Source organism: Triticum aestivum, chromosome 5B (assembly GCF_018294505.1).
Source record: "Triticum aestivum cultivar Chinese Spring chromosome 5B, IWGSC CS RefSeq v2.1, whole genome shotgun sequence".
In the NCBI taxonomy this organism is placed as follows: Eukaryota; Viridiplantae; Streptophyta; class Magnoliopsida; order Poales; family Poaceae; genus Triticum; species Triticum aestivum.
This window is the reverse complement of record NC_057807.1, coordinates 209,300,542-209,324,016: the sequence shown is the minus strand read 5'-3', so window position 1 is coordinate 209,324,016 and position 23,475 is coordinate 209,300,542. Positions and strand designations below refer to the sequence as shown.

Sequence of the window (23,475 nt, the reverse complement as noted above, 5' to 3'; positions counted from 1 at the left end):
TATTTTATTGAATTTAGGTGTGTGTGCAAGGTTTTCATACCTTGAAATTATGAATATTGTGAAGTGCCAGCCTCTCTCTTCTAGAAAATCATGGAATTGGCTGACACACCATTAAATAATTTGATGCCACATGCTTATTTTAAATGGCTAGAAAGCACAAGTGAAAACTTCTTTTGATTTGGTTCCTTCATTTCATGGTTTGATCACAATTTCTCAACAATTGAGAGATAGAATGATACTCAAATTATTCAAATTCTTACTCTACAAACTAAAAGAGAATAGAACCAAACAATGGTATATTTGTGTCCATGAAGATAGCTATCCAGTTCTAGCGCATGGGTTGACATGGGTTGCAGACTGCATTTGGCATCATCTTTACCTAGGTTTTCTTTGACCCCATCCTATAACCGACCTCCTTTCGATTAACTCATCCTATCGCCCAAGTCAACACCGACCTATGAATCCTACATATATTTATAACTCCATGGCAACCTCCATATATTTTTAGAACTCCGTGGCAATGCACGGGCATTTAGCTATGAGTCACGAGTGTATTGTTGTTGCATTTCACAAAACCATCGTATATATGAAGGTTTGGTTCAATTATTTTCCTAATATAATATTTTGTTGTTGAATTTCAATTCATCAGTCCCAAGTTAAATTTGGCACGCTGCTGATCTCTATATATCATCAACTACTTGAATCTTGTGTGTAACTATGAATTCAATCTTTTTATCAAAAGATATATATTCAGTGTTTGGGATTAATATCAATTGCATATAATGCTTGGTAGTGGTAATATCAAATTTGTCCATCAAATAAATCTTAAATCCTGTGTTTTTTTGCCTATCAATTTGATGAAGTCAGAAATGTGTATGTGGTTGAACGGTATATAATAGCCAGTTGCATGGAAGATATGTATGTAATTGCTAAATGTTTAATGTATATCATATAATGTGGGTAGCTCTATCAAGAATCGCACATCAGAGTTACCAGTGCATTCTTATTTGAGAAATAGCATGCGAAGTACTCGGACATCCATGATGGTGCAAGTGTCGCTTTTTTCGGAAAACTTACTAAGGACATAGAGTTCCAGCTATTTATAAGGAATGTATTTGGCCCTTCTTAGAAGGGAAACTAGCTTGCAAACTTTATGGTCCAACTATCATTGAAATACCAACTGATATGTTACGAAATCTTCAACTTATATTCTTTAGGAACTTCATTTAAGTTGTACTGACCTCATGAGATTCCAATCTATGTTTCATAGTTTATACTCCTCACTATCATAAATTCATAGACTCAAAAGTTTGTTGTATATGTTTATTACTCGAGCATTGCAATACACTGCACTCGGATGATTTTGTCCACAGAAAATTTGAAGCTCCATGATTCGGCAAGAGGATTTGTGCAAGAAATCATGTACATCTTAAAGTTTTGCATCTCAAATTTGGTACCTGTGTTGAACAGGAGGAAGCCTAGAATTCGCTTCACAGACGGAACTCGTCAATATAGAAGAGTAACACCTAGATAGAATCAAATCTGGTCAGAGAAGCCAATTGTGCCTTCTTCCCGAGTGCCAAATGTAGATTACTAATGCTGATGACACCACTCGCTTCCTTGTTTTTAAATATCACATGTGCAACACAATGATGCAAAGCGAATTTCATGGAGGGGGGGGGGATAAGACGTATTTGTGTGGTTGAAGGAGCACATGTAAGTACATATTTTGGTGAGGGTGGAAATTGAAATGCATGCTTGGAGAAACATAGTCATAAGCATGTGATGTACAAACTCCATATAATGATATTATGATATGTGTTTTCATAGATAATTTTATTTTTCAGGGCAACGCACGGTCTTCAACTAGATTTAGCTTCCTTGGATTAGGAATAGATCTAGAAGAAGGTGACGTGGTAGGGTTTTTTTTACCGTCCGAGACAACGAAACAATGACATGGAAGCTACATGCAAAATTAAGGGGCAATAAATTAAGAGGGTGAATGATGTATGGACAGAGAAGGTGATGAACGGCAAGTTTAATGGGAAAGGGCGGCTAGAGGGGTGTGTCATGTTTGTAAGAATAGAGAGAAGAATATGCTTGCATTTGTGTTGTGGTTGAACATTGCGTGCAATATGCTCGTTTCTGGGAAGGAAAATGAGCATTGTTTACACAATTTCATTTGTTGGCCCGTGGCAACCCACGGCATTCTACTAGTCATGGAAAAGGGCCATAAACAATACCCAAGGGAAACCCCACCCCTCCCGTCTCCCGCTCCCTGTCTGTGTGTCTGTCTCCATCCATCCTTCTCTCCCCTCCTCCGCCCCCCGCTCCCCTGCGCCTCCTCCCAACCCCACCCGGCCACCACCCCGCCCCACCCTGCGTGCCCGGCACGTGCTCCTCTCCCTCTTCAACCCTAACTCCGGTGACTACCCGAGCGCGTGCGCGCGGACCACCGGCCAGGCCAAAGGAGCCGCCTTTTCATTTCCTCCTTCTCGGGAGGAAGGGGAAGGGAGGGAGGGTTCTTGGCAACAAGTGTTGGACGCGCATGGACCATGGCGGCGGCAGCGGTGGGGGCGGAAGTGGAGGCGGGGGCGGGGGCGGGGGCGGAGCGCCGTCGAGCAGCAACAGCGGCGGGGGGAGCGCCGGGGGAACGAGCGGAAGCCGTGGCGGCGGCAGCGACCACCATCCGCACCACCCATTCTACTACGCTGGCCCAGCGGAGCCCAACAACGTGCAGCAGCAGCCGCAGCCACAGCGGTTCATTGGGTCGCTCGCCATAACCCCCGTCGTCACCGACCAGGCCCCGGCTTCCTCGGCGGAAAAGAAGGCGGTCGCGCCAGTGACTCCATCGGCCGGCGCACTGGCGAAGCGGCCATCCAAGGACCGGCACACCAAGGTGGATGGCCGGGGAAGGAGGATACGGATGCCGGCTCTGTGCGCGGCGCGGGTATTCCAGCTTACGCGGGAGCTCGGCCACAAGTCCGACGGCGAGACCATCGAGTGGCTGCTGCAGCAGGCGGAGCCAGCCATCCTCGCCGCCACCGGTACCGGCACCATCCCGGCCAACTTCTCCTCCCTCAACATCAGTCGCGCGGCCTCCGGCACCACCCGCCCCGCGCCATTCCCCGCCCTCGCGCTCCACCCCCACCACCACCACCACCAGTCGCCGCACCCGCAGCACGACATGTCCACCATGCTAGGTTACAACCACCTGCTCCCGCCGCCGCAGGAGCCGCCCCAGGACGCAAACAGTCCCGGTTCGTTCATGAGGAAGCGGTACCGAGAGGACCTGTTCAAGGAGGACGACGAGCGCCATGATCCTAACGCGCCCAAGGCGCGCGAGCAGCAGGTGGCGCCGCCCGCCGCAATGTGGGCCGTGGCGCCGAATAGCGCGGCGCCTGGAGGCGCGTTCTGGATGTTGCCCGTGTCCGCGAGCCAGGCTGCCACGGCTCGGCCGACCGAGCAGCCTATGTGGTCTTTCGGCGGCGGTGGGGGGAGCAGCACCGTGCAGGCGCCGCTGCAGTTCATGTCAACAAGGGTGAACTACCCCAGCAGCGGCGGCGCGATGGGCGGCATGCCGGACACCAGCATCGGCATGCTTGCTGGGCTCAATGCTTACGACCGCGGCGTCGGAGGTACGGAAGAAGAGCAGCAGCAGCAGCAGCAGCAGGAGCAAGACCAGCAACAGGAAATGGAGCAGCAGCGCGACGGCAGCGGCGGTGGCAACGAAGGCGAAGAGGACGGCGACGACGACAGCGGCGGAGAAGAGGAAGGCCATGGCAACAACAGCTCACAGTAAGCAAGCTCGCATGATGAAAAACTCTGAATCCAACATGATCATATCGCAATCGTGCTAGTGGGGTGGGCTAGGATCGAATCCTGGTGTCTTTTCCTGGGATTGGCTGAGGCCATCATTGGACTGCTCACTGCTGGGTTAAGAAGAAGATTGCAGAAATGGATGATGGAAAGGAAGAAAGCAACTGAATGCAAGATCAAGACTTCTTGCTAGTCTCGTTATTTTTGGTGGTATTTTTTTGTCTGTTTATTTTATTTTCCTTGTTGGATGGATTGATCCGTGATGAATGATTGGCATGTTTAGATGGGTGCGATGATTGGTAGTGGTAGTGGGTCCCGACTCAGGAGGGTCCAGGAGGAAGAAACCAGTTTTATTTGTACAGTTGATCATCTTGATTTGTGCTGCAACTTCAATTCTTGTTTTATCTTTCACCATTGTTTTCATGTGCTCTAGTTGCACTAGCACAATTTTATTCCAGGTATTTTTATGTGCTTGTGCCTCATGCTGTTCTACGAGGGCGTCGAGGGGCAATGATCCTGCTTTTGTAGCGACTCCAATTCTAGCATGTGCAGCCAACTGGAGAGACATATTTTCTCTCATCTGTAGAAGTAGTAACAGCATTTGTAGCCATCTGCTAGTCACTTTCTAAATATAATTAAAACACTAGATGCACCTAAAAGTGTTAGGGCACGTACAATGGTTGATAAGATAGTCTTATCTTAAGTCTTGCATGTAAATTCGAGATGACAAAAAAACATGTCTACTATGGGTCATTTTTTAGCCTTATCTTTAATAATTAGTTGTTCCTAAAAACATGGTGAGACAAATTATACTAAGAGATCATCTCTTGTCTTCTCTTAAATAAGAAAAGACAAGCCTTATCTTACGATTTCTCTCTTCCCCACCTCATCATTTATCCTACGTGACACTCTTAAGATAGAACCATTGTACATTGTGATCGCGAGCAGCAGTGATCTTGTTATCAGTACCGCCAAGTTCGCTCGTGATGCGCACCCCCAGTCCTATAGGCCCAGCTCGAATTTATGTATTTCTTATTTTATTATGGCCCATGGCCCACAAGTCACATGCAACTCCCACTACGCCGTCAGGCATCCCGATGCGGATCAGGAGGAGTCAAACGATATACGTAAACCGTCTCGACACAGATTCTGTACTCCTAGCCGTGTTTGGTTGCAGTTTGCTATAATAGTCATGTTTGTTAGATCCTCTGGATCGGGATAGGCTAGGGCGTGTTTGGTTGCCTGCAGCAGGCCCAATCAGGCCCGCGCGGGAAGGGAATGGGCTGATTGGTTGCGTGGTTTTACGGTTGGGCCTGCATAGCACGAAGCTTAAAGCACCTTTGAGCCTGGCTCACTGGGAACCCAGGAATCGACAGTTTCTCTGGAGCCAGGCCGAGCGGAAGCTCAGCGAGTGAGCCCCTGCACGAGGAGAAACGAGAGGGATGCGAGCTGTTTATGTGGTGTCTTCTTCAACCTCTAGTAAGCTCCTCACTAATCTCCTTTCTTCCATGCCCCTCTGATCTACACAATGGTGCTTCGGTTTGAGGTAAGCTCTACATGAAAAAGATGCACCTCGATGCTACGGTTCCATTCGGACGATCAGTTCGTAGTTTCGTCGGCTGTAAGTTCTTAATTTCGTCTTCCCGTTTGAAGCTGTTCTTGACGAATTTTGTCAGATTCATCGCGCACGATCGATCATTTGAGTTTTCCTTTGACCAGCAGCCTAATCTCCCAGTTCCTCACAACATTCGTGTTGTAAGTTTTTGGTTTCGATGATTGTAGCTTCATCTCCTTTTGGGCAGCAGTCTACTGCACTGACGATCCTGATGTGCTTGTGCTGCTGCTGCGGCTGGTGGTGCTACAGCGACCGCAACGAGGAGCGCCGCACAGCAGGCGGCGACGGCGAGCAGGGCCGCCGCTGGCGCGGACGGCCTGGTCCCCGCCCCCATTTGTCTCTCTCGCCGGCGCTGTGCTCCGGTCCGGGATGGCAGGCGGCCGGCGACCCCTCCCTCGACCTCCCTGCTTGACCGCCTCAATCACCAGCGCGAATCAAGACGGTCACGGCCCAGGGCGCAGCTACGGGAGCAAGCTGGAGGGAGCAACGACCAATTGAGAGAGGTCGGCCCTGGTTTGCTTGCTCAGCTCGCAGCCAAGTCGGTGCTGCTTGCAATTGCTAGTTGACGGTGTCGCTCGTCGTGCCGCCGATGGAGTCGCTCGTCGACGACTCCATGCTCGTCATGTCGGACATGGCGCCACAGCCACTATCCACCGCAGTCGCCATGGTCCGGCGCACACTGCATTTCTTCTCCCCCTCCCTCTGCTAGCTCTTAATCCCGTGTGCTAAGTGCAAGTGTTAGCTCTTAATCACACCCCATGCGGGCAACCAAACACCATGTTCATGTGCCACTTGGGCTAATGCAGGCAACCAAACAAAGTGCACTTGGGTATTACCTAATGCAGCGACCCTCGATGCAGGCAACCAAACAACTTGCAGATGACGCATTTGGGGCCGTTTTTGCTCACCCAGGCTGGGTTGAGAAGTGTATGCAATGCGACTACTGTATGAAACTTGAACCAAACACGCCCCTAAAGACTCCGGTAGCCCTACCTTCTGCCTCTCTAGACGAGCTCGAGCCGGAGGCCATCGTGGTGAGATGGTGACGGCGGCGATGACAGAAAGATGGTGGCGCTAGTGTGCTTCCCGTGGGCACCACGCTAACCCTAGATCGGTAGGGAGTGTTGGTGGGGTTTGTGGCAGCGATTAACCTCGTAAGTCGTGCCCCGGCCCCACCTCCTTTTATATAGCGCGGGTCACAGGGGCCCACCAACCATGGTTTGGTTGGGCGCCTCCAATCAGGGCGCGATGCAAGGGCCCGTTTGACCCGTTGGGCTCGAACGGGAGAGAGATCAACCTAACATTCTCCCCTTTGATCCCAACTTTACTTTTAACCTTATACTCCCTCCGTCCAGAAATACTTGTCATCAAAATGGATAAAATGGGATGGATCTAGACATATTTTAGTGGTTTGTGAATACAATCTACCACTTTCAAGTCGGGTACAAATTTCTTTAGCCATATCGCCTGCCCTGTGGCCTGGAAGCATGCTATAAATTCTGCATACATCATGGAAGATGCAACTATCGACTGTTTGGAGCTTTTCCACGAAATAGCTCCCCCAGCGAGAGTGAATACGTATCCTGACGTGGATTTTCTATCATCTGTGTCCCCCACAAAATCTGCGTCGGAATACCCTTTTATCTCTAGGGAATCACTTCTCATGTATATTAGCATGTAGTCCTTCGTGCCTTGCGCATAACGCAATGCTTTCTTTACCATCTTCTAGTGCTCTATGCCTAGATTCTCTTGATATCTACCGAGTACCCCGATGATAAATGATAAGTCAGGGCGAGTGCACACTTGTGCATACTGTAAGCTGCCAACAGCTGAAGCATATGGTACTGCTTTCATTTGATCGATCTCGTACTGGTTCTTGGGACATTGGAATTTCCCAAAACTATCGCCCTTGACTATAGGAGCAGGTGTGGCTTTACTCGCATGCATATTATACTTTTTAAGAACCTTTTCTAAATATGCTTTCTGCGATAGTCCTAAGACTCCATTGTTCCTATCTCGGTGAATTTCTATGCCCCAAACATATGATGCTTCACCAAGATCTGTTATGTCACAATTTGAGGATAAGAACTTCTTTGTTTCTTGTAGTAGACTAACATCACTACTAGCAAGCAGGATATCATCCACATACAAGATTAGGAAAATATATTTCCCATTTTTAAACTTTGCATAAATGCAGTTATCCTCAATATTTTCTTTGAATCCAAAACTTTAATCGTTTGATTAAACTTTAAATACCACTGTCTAGAGGCTTGCTTTAATCCATAAATGGATTTCTTCAGGCGGCATCCCATATTTTTCTTGCCTTCCATGATAGAACCCTTGGGTTGTTTCATGTAGATATTTTCCTTTAAATCTCCGTTGAGAAATGCCGTCTTTACATCCATTTGATGCAACTCTAAATCAAAATGAGCAACTAATGGCATTATGATTCTGAAGGAATCCTTACATGAGATTGGAGAAAATGTCTCATTGTAATCTGTCCCTTCTCTTTGTGTAAATATTTTTGCCACAAGTCTTGCTTTATACTTTTCTACATTCCCTTTGGAGTCATACTTAGTTTTGTAGAACCATTTGTAGCCTACTGTCTTGGCTCCTTTAGGAATTTCCTCTAAGTCCCAAACATCTTTGGAACGCATCGATTTCATCTCGTCTTCCATTGCCTTCATCCACTTCGATGAATGAGGGCTTCTCATGGATTCTTCATATGAGGTGGGATCTTTTTCCATATGAACCATTTCTGTGTTATAAACTTTAAAGTCAGTAGAAATAGCTGACTTTCTTGGTCTTGTAGACCTTCTAAGAGCTTCAGTTTCTGGCACATTCTGTGCCTCTAGTTCTGCCACTTCTTCTAAAATTTGCTGCTACACCTCCCTTTCATGCTCAACAACGGGTTCAGTCGGCTCCTGACGGACAGGTTCCAGGTCTATCCCCATAGTTGTCATGGGTGGAGTTGCAACTGGTAGTGAGAAAAATGGCTCCTGAGTCATCGGATTAGGTGCATGCACCCTCTTCTCCTCAAGATCAATTTTTTGAGCTACCAAGCTCCCCCTCATCATTTCGTCCTCTAAGAAGACTGCATGTCTTGTTTCTACAAACTTTGTATATCTGTCTGGGCAGTAGAAACAAAAACCCTTTGATCTGTCTGGATAACCAATGAAGTGGCAACTCACTGTTTTGGTATCTAACTTTGCAATGTTCTTTATTCGACGTGGAAACATGTTCTTTCACAATGCATACAGAATAAACTTTTTCACAAAGTGGTAACAAATAAAGCTCATCGTGTAGTAAAGCATCACCCACATAAGCATTATTTAACCATATGACACACTTGCCATGTACAAAATATCATTCAGAATTATCTTTGTCCAAACAAGAAACACTAACTAAGTTTCTATGACATGATGGAACAAATAAAACATCTCTAAGTATAAGATTGAATCCATCAGCTAACTCCAAGGAGATGTCACCGATAGCTTCAACTTCTGCTTTAACTCCGTTTGCCACTTCAATGCGTCTTTCGCTTCTTTGCGTAGTCCATGTCGAATGGAATCCTAGTAAAGAATTTGCAACATGAACAGTTGCTCCTGAGTCAATCCACCAAGTGGATTTTGAAAACTATGTATACAAGGATTCATTTACAAAGGAAACTATATTGTTACCTCTTTTTGCCATGACTGACTTCAGCCAAGAAGGGCAGTATTTCTTGTAATGCCCTTTCTGCTTGCAGTGGAGACAAGTGTCTTTGTCCACTAAGAAAGGTTCTTGCTGACGTTGATGCTGATAGGGAGCTTTTCCATGTGGCTTTGAAGGAGAACCTTTGTAATTCCTTTTCTTGTTATCCTTCACATAGTTGAGTGAACCACCATGTGAGGCTTTGAGTCTGTCCTCTTCTTGGACACACATTGCTATTGTCTTTTCAATGTCCCATGATCCAGGTGACATATTGCAGTTTACACCAATTGTCTATGCAATTAAATCTATATAATCGTTGGGCAAAATATTAGAAATAAATGCACATTTAATAACGTTGATCATAAAAAATAACATAATCATATTCATTTTAATAATCACTTTAACATACTCTTAAAAAAACATAATTCTCTCTAAACTTTTATTTTCATTATAAAAAGAGCACTACTAATTATTTACGCAGAGGAAAAAACATGAATAAAAAATTCATGAACTTTTACTCTTTACAGAAACTTTTATTTGACCGAATAAAAAATCATAATTTTTATTATTTTCTTTATAAAAATTCATGAACATTTCTTTTCTGAAAATTTTCTATTCTCTGAAATATCAAAATAAGTTGTAGCAGAGCCGAGCGCGCGCGGCCCGCAGCGGAGAAAGCCGGGCCACGGCCTGGCCTGCGCGCCGCCCGCGGCTGTGGCCTCAGCCCAACGCCGGCGCACGCGCCGCTGCCGCCGGTCTCGTCCACTTTCGGCCCTTCGGCCCAGCTACTTCGCTAGGGTTTCCATCGTAGCCATCCATGGAGATCCGACGGCCACCCGCTCATCTCGCCCGAACAAAACAGCTCGGTCAGCCGCTCGAACAGAACCCTAGCGCCATTCTTTCCCACGCACGCCGCTCCCTGCCTCTCTTGCTTCGACGCACGTGACCGCGCCCGAGTGGCGGCAGGTTGGGGCCCCGGCGACCGGCGGCGACGACGTTGCCACAGCGCCGCACGAGTACCTTTTACTCCTCTTTTCCCTCGATCTACGCGCTGCTCTTGCCGCTCGCTCAGTATTGGCCCCGCGAGCCATGCCGGCGCGGCTAGCTAGGGCGGAGTGGCGATCCAGGGCGACGCCCTTTGAGCCAGCACCTTCCCTCTTCCCGCTCCGTTTCCATGAGAGACAGAGACATCGAGGCGCATCGAGGCTCCCCCTTTCCTTTTCAGCGAGAGGAAGAGGAGAGCGGCCAGATTGGGCCGTGGCCATCCTCCTCCGGTCGCGCGTCCTCCCTAGCAGCGAGCGTGCCGCCGTCGAGGGATTTGGCCGCGGTGCTAACCCACCCCCTTTTTTTTCCAGCGAGCAATTGCCACCTCCGGTGGTTCTTCTTCCGGAAGCCTCGGCTTGCCGATGCGTGTTCGAATCAAGAGGAATGACACGGCCTTGCAGCGATGCGATGTCTTTTCCCTTTGCCCCTCTTGTTCTTTTAGGGCACGGGGGGACGGACTTTTCTTTTGCTGTATAGCCTTTTCTACCAAAGATCTTAGCCTTTATGGCTCTGAAACCATTGTTAGATCCTCTGTATCGGGGTAGGCTAGAGACTCCGGTAGCCCTACCTTCTGCCTATCCGGACAATCTCGAGCCGGAGGCCATCGTGGTGACACTACTAGGGAAAAGCCTATACACAGAATCTTACCAGCAGCGCACTTTAAAATAAGGCGTTGCTGCTACGTAGCAGTAGCGCGCACAGACATAACTCGCTGCTGAAATAAATATAGCAATAGCGCACCCGCTCTAAGAAGCACTACTGCTATAATTCGCACGAGGCCGCCGCGTGGCTAGTTCTAGCAGCAACGCGTTATCACGAAGAGCGCTACTGCCACGGATCATAGTTGCAGCGCATTTCACCAATAAGCGCTACTGCTAAGTTTACTACAAAATTTTAGTCCCACCTCGCTCCGTGAAGGGAGTTTCTACCACCTTAAATATGTTACTTCTCAAACTTTGACAAGCACTTGGTCTTCATTGAACTCTATGTGTAGAATTTGTGGCCGCAATATGAGTCTTCACCGGTTCCTAAACCGATGAGGACTCATATTGACAAATCAGATTGTACACAAAAAGATCGTTGATGATCAATGTATTTTTGAAGTCTATTTTTACATGCTGACACATAGCAGTAGTGCTCTCTTTGTGAAAGGCGCTACTGCTAGGTAGTTTAGCAGTAGAGCCTTTCTCTATAGCGCGCTACTTCTAAGCCATTCCATCTCCCACCCTCCTCTCCTCTATCCGATCCACTCACACTCACACACTCACTGGATCTCCCCCTCAACCCCCCGCGCCGGTCCTCCCCCGTTGCCCCTCCTCCCTCTGTGCCGCCGCCACCTCCTCCTCCTTGCTGGACTCAGTACCGGCCTCCTCCTCCATCCTCCATCCACTGGCCACTGGCCGGCCCCTCCTCGCTCCGCCTTCCTCCTCCGTCCTCCCTCCACTGGCCGTCGGCCGACCCCTCCTCGCTCCACCTTCCTCCTTCGTCCTACTCTCTTCTCCCTCCTCGAGTCACCCCTCCTTCTCCCTCCTCCCTGCTACATTTTGATTTAGTAGGCTAGTTCATATGCAACATTTTGATTTAGTTGATATGATTTAGTTGATTTAGTAGGCTAGTTGATTTAGTTGATTAAGAACATTTTGATTTAGTTGATTTAGTAGGCTAGTTGATTTAGTATGATCCATTTTATTGTTATTTTTTCTGTACATGGATAGGTAGATGCTTTTGTTTTTTTGTAATAAGTTATTTTTTGGCAAAATGTAGGTGGTACCTTGTCATCTAATATGTTACTAGATCTTAGAATTATATATGTCCATCAGATTGCTTCTCGCGGAAGAACCAAAAATATCACATGCTACTGTTTTTCTTTCCTGTGAAGTGGATCGTTAATCCTTTGCTCATATTGCTTTAGGAAAAATGGCGCCATGCTACGTCTTGAGCTTGCGTTGGTTTTCCTCGAAGAGGAGAGGGTGATGCAGCAAAGTGTAGCGTAAGTATTTCCCTCAGTTTTGAGAACCAAGGTATCAATCCAGTAGGAGGCTCCTCAAAAGTCCCACGCACCTACACAAACAAATTGAGAACTCGCAACCAACGCAATAAAGGGGTTGTCAATCCCTTCACGGCCACTTGCGGAAGTGAGATCTAATAAAGATAATATGATAAGATAAATATATTTTTGGTATTTTAGGATATAGATGCAAAAAGTAAAGATGCAAATAAAGGTAGATGGAAAGCAAATATGATAAGAGATAGACCCGGGGGCCATAGGTTTCACTAGAGGCTTCTTTCAAGATAGCATAAGTATCGGTGGGTGAACAAATTACTGTCGAGCAATTGATAGAAAAGCGCATAGTTATGAGATTATCTAGGCATGATCATGTATATAGCCATCACGTCCATAACAAGTAGACCGACTCCTGCCTGCATCTACTACTATTACTCCACACATCGACCGACTCCTGCCTGCATCTAGAGTATTAAGTTCATAAGAACAGAGTAACACATTAAGCAAGATGACATGATGTAGAGGGATAAACACATGCAATATGATATAAACCCCATCTTGTTATCCTCGATGGCAACAATACAATACATGTCTTGCAACCCTTTCTGTCACTGGGTAAGAACACCGCAAGATTGAAACCAAAGCTAAGCACTTCTCCCATGGCAAGAAAGACCAATCTAGTAGGCCAAACCAAACTGATAATTCGAAGAGACTTGCAAAGATAATTCAATCATACATAAAAGAATTCAGAGAAGATTCAAATATTATTCATAGATAAACTTGATCATAAACCCACAATTCATCGGATCTCGACAAACACACCACAAAAAGAGATTACATCGAATAGATCTCCACAAGAGAGGGGGAGAACATTGTATTGAGATCCAAAAAGAGAGAAGAAGCCATCTAGCTAATGACTATGGACCCGTAGGTCTGTGGTAAACTACTCACAACTCATCGGAGGGGCAAGGATGTTGATGTAGAGGCCCTCCATGGTTGCTTCCCCCTCCGGCAGAGTGCCGGCAAGGGCTCCAAGATGGGATCTTGCGGATACATAAGGTTACGGCGATGGAAATTGTGTTTCGTGGTGCTCCTGGATGTTTCGGGGTACGTAGGTATATATAGGAGGAAGAAGTACGTCGGTGGCCGCCCGAGGGGCCCATGAGACAGGGGGCGCGCCCTACAGGGGGGCGCCCTACAAGGGGGCGCGCCCTCCTATCTCGTGGGGCCCTCGGAGGCTTCTTGACTTGCACCCCAAGCTCTCCAGATCAGATTTGTTTCAAAAATAAAGATCCCAAAGGTTTCATTCCGTTTGGACTCCGTTTGATATTCCTTTTCTTCGAAATACTGAAATAGGCAAAAAAAACAACAATATGGGTTGGGCCTCCGGTTAGTAGGTTAGTCCCAAAAATGATATAAATGTGTAAAATAAAGCCCATAAACATCCAAAAGAGGTAATATAATAGCATGGAACAATCAAAAATTATAGATACGTTGGAGACGTATCACGCCACCACCACCACCACTATGTCGACTGTGCAAGTCAAGGTGCGCCAGCAGCCTTGCAACTGGCAAGCTGTTTGGCATCTACTTCCAGTCGAGTTTTCATCATGCGGCGGTAAGAAATTAGATGAAATGTAACAACTATTTTATTTTTAGTGTTGGCATTACTGCATTGTGCCATTTTGCTTATTTTACACATATCGTCCCATGCAATGTGAGGTTGAAATTCAACAAGCTGACAGGAGACACTATGACATTTGAGGCTCCTGGGGGGCGTACACTATGGGGGTCGAGAAAGGACGCAATATGTTGCAGATTGGAGGAGATGGATGGGCCCGTTTCCTCGCCCGCATGCGTCTTACTGATGGTGAGTTGATCAGCTTCTCCTTCAAAGCAGAAAGACCCAAGCTGGCTGTCATTTATCTCAACCTGGTGGAAGATGATGAAGATGACGAAGATGATGAAGATGATGAATATAATGAGGAACCACTCGATGAAGATGATGAGGACCCACTTCATGAAGCCATCGTAGCTCAAAGAATGAGGCTGAGCGAGGAGGAGGTGTCCAACCTGTGGGACATAATTCCGCCACGTGCTGACTTTGTTGGGGTGCCATTCGTGACTGACACGTCTCCAACCTATCCACTTTTCCAAACACTTTTGCCCTTCTTTTGGACTCTAACTTGCATGATTTGAATGAAACTAACCCAGACTGACGCTGTTTTCAGCAGAACTGCCATGATGTTGTTTTATGTGTAGAAAAGAAAAGTTCTCGGAATGTCCTGAAAATCCACGAGGCACTTTTTGGAAAATATAAAAAATATTTGCGAAAGAATCAAGACCAGGGGCCGCACACCCTGCCCACGAGACAGGGGGGCGCGCTCCCTCCTCCTGGGCGCGCCCCCCTATCTCGTGGGCCCCCTGGACCTCCACCGACCTCAACTCCAACTCCATATATTCACGTTCGGGGAGAAAAAAATCAGAGAGAAAGTTTCATCGCGTTTTACGACACGGAGCTGCCGCCAAGCCCTAATATCTCTCGGGAGGGCTGATCTAGAGTCCGTTCGGGGCTTCGGAGAGGGGGATTCGTTGCTGTCGTTATCATCAACCATCCTCCATCACCAATTTCATGATGCTCACCGCCGTGCGTGAGTAATTCCATCGTAGGCTTGCTGGACGGTGATGGGTTGGATGAGATTTACCATGTATTCAAGTTAGTTTTGTTAGGGTTTGATCCCTAGTATCCACTATGTTCTGAGATTGATGTTGCTATGACTTTGCTATGCTTAATGCTTGTCACTAGGGCCCGAGTGCCATGATTTCAGATCTGAACCTATTATGTTTTCATGAATATATATGTGTTCTTGATCCTATCTTGCAAGTCTATAGTCACCTATTATGTGTTATGATCCGACAACCCCGAAGTAACAATAATCGGGATACTTCTCGGTGATGACCGTAGTTTTAGGAGTTCATGTTTTCACTATATGCTAATGCTTTGTTCCGGTTCTCTATTAAAAGGAGGCCTTAATATCCGTTAGTTTCCGCTAGGACCCCGCTACCACGGGAGGATAGGACAAAAGATGTCATGCAAGTTCTTTTTCATAAGCACGTATGACTATTTACGGAATACATGCCTACATTACATTGATGAACTGGAGCTAGTTCTGTGTCACCCTATGTTATAGCTATTACATGAGGAATCCCATTCGGCATAATTATCCATCACTGATCCAATGCCTACGAGCTTTTCACATATTGTTCTACGCTTATTTACTTTTCCGTTGCTACTGTTACAACTACTACAAAACCCAAAAACATTACTTTTGCTACCGTTACTTTTATTATCATACTACTTTTACTACTAAATACTTTGCTGTAGATACTAAGTTATTCAGGTGTGGTTGAATTGACAACTCAACTGCTAATACTCAAGAATATTCTTTGGCTCTCCTTGTGTCGAATCAATAAATTTGGGTTGAATACTTTACCCTCGAAAGCTGTTGCGATCCCCTACACTTGTGGGTTATCAAGACTAATTTCTGGCGCCATTGCCGGGGAGCATAGCTCTATTCTCTGAGTCACTTGGGATTTATATCTGTTGATCATTATGAAGAACTGACAGAACCAAGATTTTGCCCTCAACTACGAGGGGAGGTAAGGAACTGCCATCTAGCTCTGCACTAGATTCTCCTTCTGTTATTAGTAAGCTTGCGACACCTAAACCTGCTACTGCTATGAATTCTTATATGTCGCATGTTATTGATGATTCCACTTCTGCTATGCATGATGAAACTACTTCTGCGCGTGATACTACTTTGCCATTAGGTGAATTTCCTGATGAACAACTTGCTAGAGTTAGGGGGAATGAAATTGTTGAAGATGCTATTATTGATGATAGTGATGATGAAAATTCTCCTAATGATTATGAATTACCTGTTGTTCCTGAGGGTTATGTTATGAATGAAGAAGCTTCTAGAGCTATATTTGCTTGCAATAATAGATATGATCTTAAGAAACTATTAGCTAAATGGAAGTAGCAGTCTCAATGCTAGAATGAAACCTGACCCTACTTTTGCTACTTCACCTATCTGTGTTACTGATAAGGATTATGAATTCTCTGTTGATCCTGAGATTATTACTTTAGTTGAATCTGATCCTTTTTATGGCCTTGAATCTGAAACTGTTGTGGCACATCTTACCAAGTTGAATGACATAGCCACCCTGTTTACTCATGATGAGAAGTCTCGCTATTTTTATATCCTTAAGATATTTCCGTTCTCATTAAAGGGTGATGCTAAGACTTGGTATAATTCTCTTGCTCCTGGTTGTGTGCGTAGTCCCCAGGATATACTTTATTACTTCTCTGCTAAATATTTCCCTGCTCATAAGAAACAAGCTGCCTTGCGGGAAATATATAATTTTGTGAAAAATCAAAGAAGAGAGTCTCCCACAAGCTTGGGGGAGGCTTCTCCGGTTACTTAATGCTTTGCCTGATCATCCTCTCAAGAAAAATGGAATACTTGATATCTTTTATAATGGACTAACCGATGCTTCCAAGGACTACTTGGATAATTGTGATGGTTGTGTTTTCAAGGAAAGAACAGTCGATGAAGCTGAATTACTATTGAATAATATGTTGACTAATGAAAATAATTGGACTCTTCCTGAGCCAATTCCTGAGGCAATTCCTGAAACAATTAAGCCATCTCCTGAGCCTATTCCTAAACCCACTCCGAAGAAGAGAGGTGTTTTATTTCTCAGTCCTGAAGATATGCAAGAGGCAAAGAAATCAATGAAAGAAAAAGGTATTAAAGCTGAAGATGTTAAGAATTTACCTCCTATTGAAGAAATACGTGGTCTTAATATACCGCCTGTTGAAGAACCACATTGTCTTGATAACCCGACACAGGTAGTAAAGGTAAATTCTCTCTATAGATATGATAAAGTTGAAATCCCCTCTACTAAATTTCATAGCCCATGCTTAGATGAATTTGATGACTTTATGGCTAGACAAGAAAGTTTTAATGCTTATGTTGGTAGAGAGTTAAAGAATAATGTTTTTGAGATACGACACGTGAGCGATAATATGGCTAGAGTTAAAGGTGAACTCAAACTCATTAGCAAATATACTTCTATGGTTGCTACCCAAGCTGAGCAAGTACTTAAAGCTCAAAATGATTTGCTTGATGAATTAAGTAATAAAAATGGCTTTGCTGTTAGAGTGGATACTAGAACTGGTAGAATGACTCAAGAACCTTTGTATCCTGAAGGCCACCCTAAGAGAATCGAGTAGGATTCTCAGAGAAATAATTTAGAGGCACCTAGTTCTTCGAAAAAGAAGAAAAAGAAAACGATAGGACTTTGCATGCTTCTAGTGAACTTACTGTAGACACGCCTGAGAATCCCAATGATATTTCTATCTCTGATGCTGAAACACAATCAGGTGATGAACATGAACCTAGTGATAATGTTAATGATAATGTTCATGTTGATGCTCAACCTAGCAAAAACAATGAAGTAGAGATTGAACCTGCTGTTGATCTTGATAACCCACAATCAAATAATCAACGTTATGATAATAGAGATTTTGTTGCTAGGAAGCACGATAGAGAAAGAGAACCATGGGTTCAGAAACCCATGCCCTTTCCTCCTAAACCATCCAAGACAAAGGATGATGAGGATTTTGAGCGCTTTGCTGAAATGATTAGACCTATTTTCTTACGTATGCGTTTAACTGATATGCTGAAAGTAAATCCTTATGCTAAGTATATGAAGGATATCATTACAAACAAAAGAAAGATACCGGAAGCTGAAATTTCCACCATGCTTGCTAATTACACTTTTAAGGGTGGAATACAAAAGAAACTTGGAGATCCCGGGGTACCAACTATACCATGCTCCATTAAAAGAAATTATGTTAGAACTGCTTTATGTGATCTTGGAGCCGGTGTTAGTGTTATGCCTCTCTCTTTATATCGTAGACTTGAGTTGAATAAGTTGACTCCTACTAAAATATCTTTGCAAATGGAAGATAAATCAACTGCTATACCTGTCGGTATTTGTGAGGATGTGCCTGTTGTGGTTGCAAACGTCGCTATCTTAACGGACTTTGTTATTCTTGATATTCCCGAGGACGATAGTATGTCGATTATCCTTGGTAGACCTTTTCTTAATACTGCAGGGGCTGTTATTGATTGCAACAAAGGCAATGTCACTTTTCATGTTAATGGTAATGAGCATACGGTACACTTTCCGAGGAAACAATCTCAAGTTCATAGTATCAATTCTATTGGAAAAGTTCCAAGTATTATTATTGGAGGTTTTGAATTTCCTCTCCCTGCTGTCAAGAAAAAGTATGATATTCTTATTGTTAGGGATTTTCATATCCCCCTTGAGGTAACTTAGTGTTATTCGAAATTTCTCCGGTTCCGTGTTATTCGGAATGAGTTTGTTAACAAGACTTGATCAACCTTGTTAGTGGATTCATTTTGATGATCACGAGATGGATGAAACTAGAAGGCACAACCTTTTGTACCCTCTCTTTACTTTCTGTTATTTAGAATAAATAAAGCAAAAATAGTATTATCTGTATGTTTTCTGAATTATCCGTGCATTAAAAAATATCCCGAAAATAAAAGTGCTCCAAATGCCCTGCAAATTTAGTATGATTTTTATGGATTATTTGAGGATTTTAGGCACCGAAATCACTACAGGACGGGCAAGCACCAGGCCACGAGAGTGGAGAGCGCGCCAACCCCACCTGGGCGCGCCCCCCTATCTCGTGGGCCCCTGGTGGCCTCCCTCCACTTATGCCAGCACCCACACACTTCATCTTCTACCCAAAAAATCCCCATTTAGCTCAAGCACGAGTTCTAGCTCATTTTGCTGCAATTTTCGATCTCCTAGCTCAAAGCTCCATTCACAAAAATGCTTTGGGAGATTGTTGCTTGGTATGTGACTCCTCCATTGGTCCAATTAGTTTTTGTTCTAGTGCTTTATTCATTGCAAATTTTTCCTGCATAGGTGACCATGTTCTTGAGCTTGCATGTTGAATTTATGAGGCCCCAAGCAATTCTAATGCATGATATAGGCTCTAGGCACTTGTAGGAGTAGTTGCTATCAATCTTGTTTAGCTTTATTCACTTTTATTTTGAAGTTACTAAAATTTCAGAAATATTTCAGAAAAAGAATTATGCTTAGAAGAAGGTACCAAGGTGGTTCCTCGGTGAAGAAAGGGCCCAGGATTGCTATACGTGAGCAAGATGTTGAATTGCCGAGGGACGCGGATGTACGAGCTTGTGAGTGGCCATCCGATGATTTTATGGTCAAAGCAGGCTTCAAGGAGGAATTTGACGCATATGTGCGTAATGCTGAGTTGGAGGACTTCTTACAAGATAAGTGTCCTCCGTACTATCAATTGACCGATTCCTTTGTTCAGAGGTTTAAATATAACTGCACGCGTAATTCTCCTAGTGTCATATTTGATATTTATGATACATCTTATACCATGGACTGAGAGGATTTTACAACTGCTTGCAAACTTCCGCAGTGGGGTAATATTAATGATCCTCACAAATCTGAATTTCAAGATTTCCTTGCTAGTATTACTGTGGGAGAATCTAGGGGCATAGCACAAGCTACCATAGGGAGCATTCATTTTCCTGCTATACATTATTTTGCTCTCTTCATTGGTAGATGCATTAACGATAAAGATGAAGCATGCCACATGTGTGTCCCTGATCTGTGTGTCCTCAAGAGTGCTGTGTTAGGTTATAAAGGTTATAACTTGGGGGCAATAGTTGCACGTAGGTTGCAGAATAATAGTAGAAAGGGAAATTTATTTGGAGGAATTTATGCAACCCATGTGGCTAATTATCTTGGTATAGCCCCACGAGAGGGTGATATGATGTTACCTCCTGTTTATTTGGATTCTGAAGCTATGGTCAATCATCAATTTCTTGGGAGGAACGAACAATTCCTCCAATATCGACTAATCTATGACAGACGCAACGTCGTCCATGTTACTCTTCCTGCTCCCTACCTTTTTGATTATCAGGCAAAAGGAAGATATGTTGTCACCAGGGAGGAAGCAGCTGAACACGAGGGGAGAGCGGAGGCAGCTCGCCAACACGCTGCAGCTCTGGAGGCGGTTGCCGCTGCATCTTAGTACGACCCCAGTTTCACTTACGGATATCAGCCGGGCGGTCCTTGGTACTAGACCAACTTAGGCCAAAAGCCTAAGCTTGGGGGAGTACGTATTTCTCACCGACTTTACATTCATGTTCACACACTAGTCGTTGGTGCTCATACTCTTTCATTGTATTATCCATGCTAGTTTAAATTTCTTTTTCTAGTTTTCTTCTTGTGTGTTTGATAAATCTTAAGAAAAACCAAAAAAATTTAGTTAGTTTAATTTCCATGCTTGTAGTAGAAATTAAAATGAAAACCCAAAAAGATTTCTTGTTCTTCTTCTTACTTGTTGGGAGCTTTCCCGTGTAAATAGTTTTATTTTCTTTTCTTTCCTTTGGGGGTCGAGAAGACCATATTGAAAATGCTTAGTGGCTCTCATATGCATGATTGTTCATTTAATTTAGAGCCCATATTACCTTGTCTTCTCTATTGAGTTGAATGCTTGCAGATTCCAGCTTAGTCCAATGCACGCGCACTCTTATTATTATACACATCGTTCGGTCGTGCAAGTGAAAGGCAATAATGATGATATATGATGGACTTATTGAGATGAGAAAAGCTGGTATGAACCCGACCTCTCTTGTTTTTGTAAGTATGATGAGTTCATCGTTTCTGATTCAGCTTATTATGAAGTAAACATATTTGCAATGACATTTAGAGACTATAGTTGCTTGTGCCATGCTTGATTAGCTATGAGTTATAATGGTTTACCTTGTGTGCCAACATGCTATTAGAATGATTATGATGTGGTATGATGGGATGGTATCCTCCTTTGAATGAATTGAGTGACTCAACTTGGCACATGTTCACACATGTAGTTGAATCAAATCAACATAGCCTTCATGATATTTATGTTCATGGTGGATTATACCCTACTCATGCTTGTATTCGGTGTGAATTAATTTTAATGCATGTTTATGACTGTTGTCGCTCTCTCAGTTGGTCGCTTCCCAGTCTTTTGCTAGCCTTCACCTGTACTAAGCGGGAATACTGCTTGTGCATCCAAACTCCTTAAACCCCAAAGTTGTTCCATATGAGTCCACTATACCTTCCTATATGCGGTATTTACCTGCCATTCCAAGTAAATTTGTATGTGCCAAACTCTAAACCTTCAAATGAAATTTTGTCTTGTATGATCGAGCAACTCATGTTAGAACTAGGGCTGCCTATATCTTCCATGCTAGGTGGGTTGTTCTCAAGAGGAGTGGATTCCGCTCCTCATTCACGAGAAAGGGCCGGTAACTGGGATGCCCAGTCCCATGATCCAAAAAGATCAAAGCAAATCAAAATAATCAAACAAAACTCCCCCAGGGCTGTTGTTAGTTGGAGGCACTCGTTGTTTCGAGCAAGCCATGGATTGATGCTTGTTGGTGGTTGGGGGAGTATAAACCTTTACCATTCTGTTTGGGAACTGCCTATAATGCATGTAGTATGGAAGATACAGCCATCTCATAGTTGTTGCGTTGACAGCAAAAGTATGCCGCTCAAAATATTATTCAATCTCTATTTTAAAATCGATCTCTGGCACCTCTACAAATCCCTGCTTCCCTCTGCGAAGGGCCTATCTATTTACTTTTATGTTGAGTCATCACCCTTCTTATTAAAAAGCACCCACTGGAGAGCACACTGTCATTTGCATTCATTACTATTGATTTATATTGGGTATGACTTGACTGGATCTCTTTTACCATGAATTACAATGTTTAGTCAGTCCTTGATCTTTAAAGGTGCTCTGCATTTATGTTTTGCGGTCTTAGAAAGGGCTAGCGAGATACCATCTTGTTATATCATGTTATGATTGTTTTGAGAAAGTGTTGTCATCTAAGTTTTATTATTATGGCTCGCTAGCTAATTATGCTATTGATATGAGTAATTGTGAGACCTAAGTGTTATTGTGAGTATGGTTAGTTCATAATATTTGCTGAAACCTGAATGCTGGCTTTGCATGTTTACAACAACAAGAGCAAACAGAGTTTGTAAAAGTTTTTCTTATCACTTTCAGTTTATAAACTGAATTGCTTGAGGACAAGCAAAGGTTTAAGCTTGGGGGAGTTTATACGCCTCCAACGTATCTACTTTTCCAAACACTTTTGCCCTTGTTTTGGACTCTAACTTGCATGATTTGAATGAAACTAACCCGGACTAACGCTGTTTTCAGCAGAACTGCCATGATGTTGTTTTATGTGTAGAAAATAAAAGTTCTCGGAATGTCCTGAAAATCCACAGAGGCACTTTTCAGAAAATGTAAAAAATATTGGCGAAAGAATCAAGACCAGGGGGCCCACACCCTGTCCACGAGACAGGGGGGCGCGCTCCCTCCTCCTGGGCGCGCCCCCCTATCTCGTGGGCCCCCTGGACCTCCACCGACCTCAACTCCAACTCCATATATTCACGTTCGGGGAGAAAAAAATCAGAGAGAAAGTTTCATCGCGTTTTACGACATGGAGCTGGCGCCAAGCCCTAATATCTCTCAGGAGGGCTGATCTGGAGTCCGTTCGGGGCTTCGGAGAGGGGGATTCGTCGCCGTCGTTATCATTAACCATCCTCCATCACCAATTTCATGATGCTCACCGCCGTGCGTGAGTAATTCCATCGTTGGCTTGCTGGACGGTGATGGGTTGGATGAGATTTACCATGTAATCAAGTTAGTTTTGTTAGGGTTTGATCCCTAGTATCCACTATGTTCCGAGATTGATGTTGCTATGACTTTGCTATGCTTAATGCTTGTCACCAGGGCCCGAATGCCATGATTTCAGATCTGAACCTATTATGTTTTCATGAATATATATGTGTTCTTGATCCTATCTTGCAAGTCTATAGTCACCTATTAAGTGTTATGATCCGACAACCCCGAAGTGACAATAATCGGGATACTTCTCGGTGATGACCGTAGTTTGAGGAGTTCATGTTTTCACTATGTGCTAATGCTTTGTTCCGGTTCTCTATTAAAAGGAGGCCTTAATATCCCTTAGTTTCCGCTAGGACCCCGCTGCCACGGGAGGGTAGGACAAAAGATGTCATGCAAGTTCTTTTCCATAAGCACGTATGACTATTTACGGAATACATGCCTACATTACATTGATGAAATGGAGCTAGTTCCGTG

General features: G+C 44.4%; 1 protein-coding gene across 1 annotated transcript; it reads left to right on the top strand.

Annotated features, from left to right (window-relative positions):
* Nucleotides 1–2,599: 2,599 nt before the first annotated feature.
* Nucleotides 2,600–4,223, top strand: LOC123111027 (transcription factor PCF3; the record flags this gene model as incomplete). The annotated part of the gene is given in 1 exon segment (XM_044531692.1): nucleotides 2,600–4,223. A coding segment is annotated over 1 exon segment (1,203 nt), but the record flags the coding sequence as incomplete, so codon positions are not given.
* Nucleotides 4,224–23,475: the final 19,252 nt, after the last annotated feature.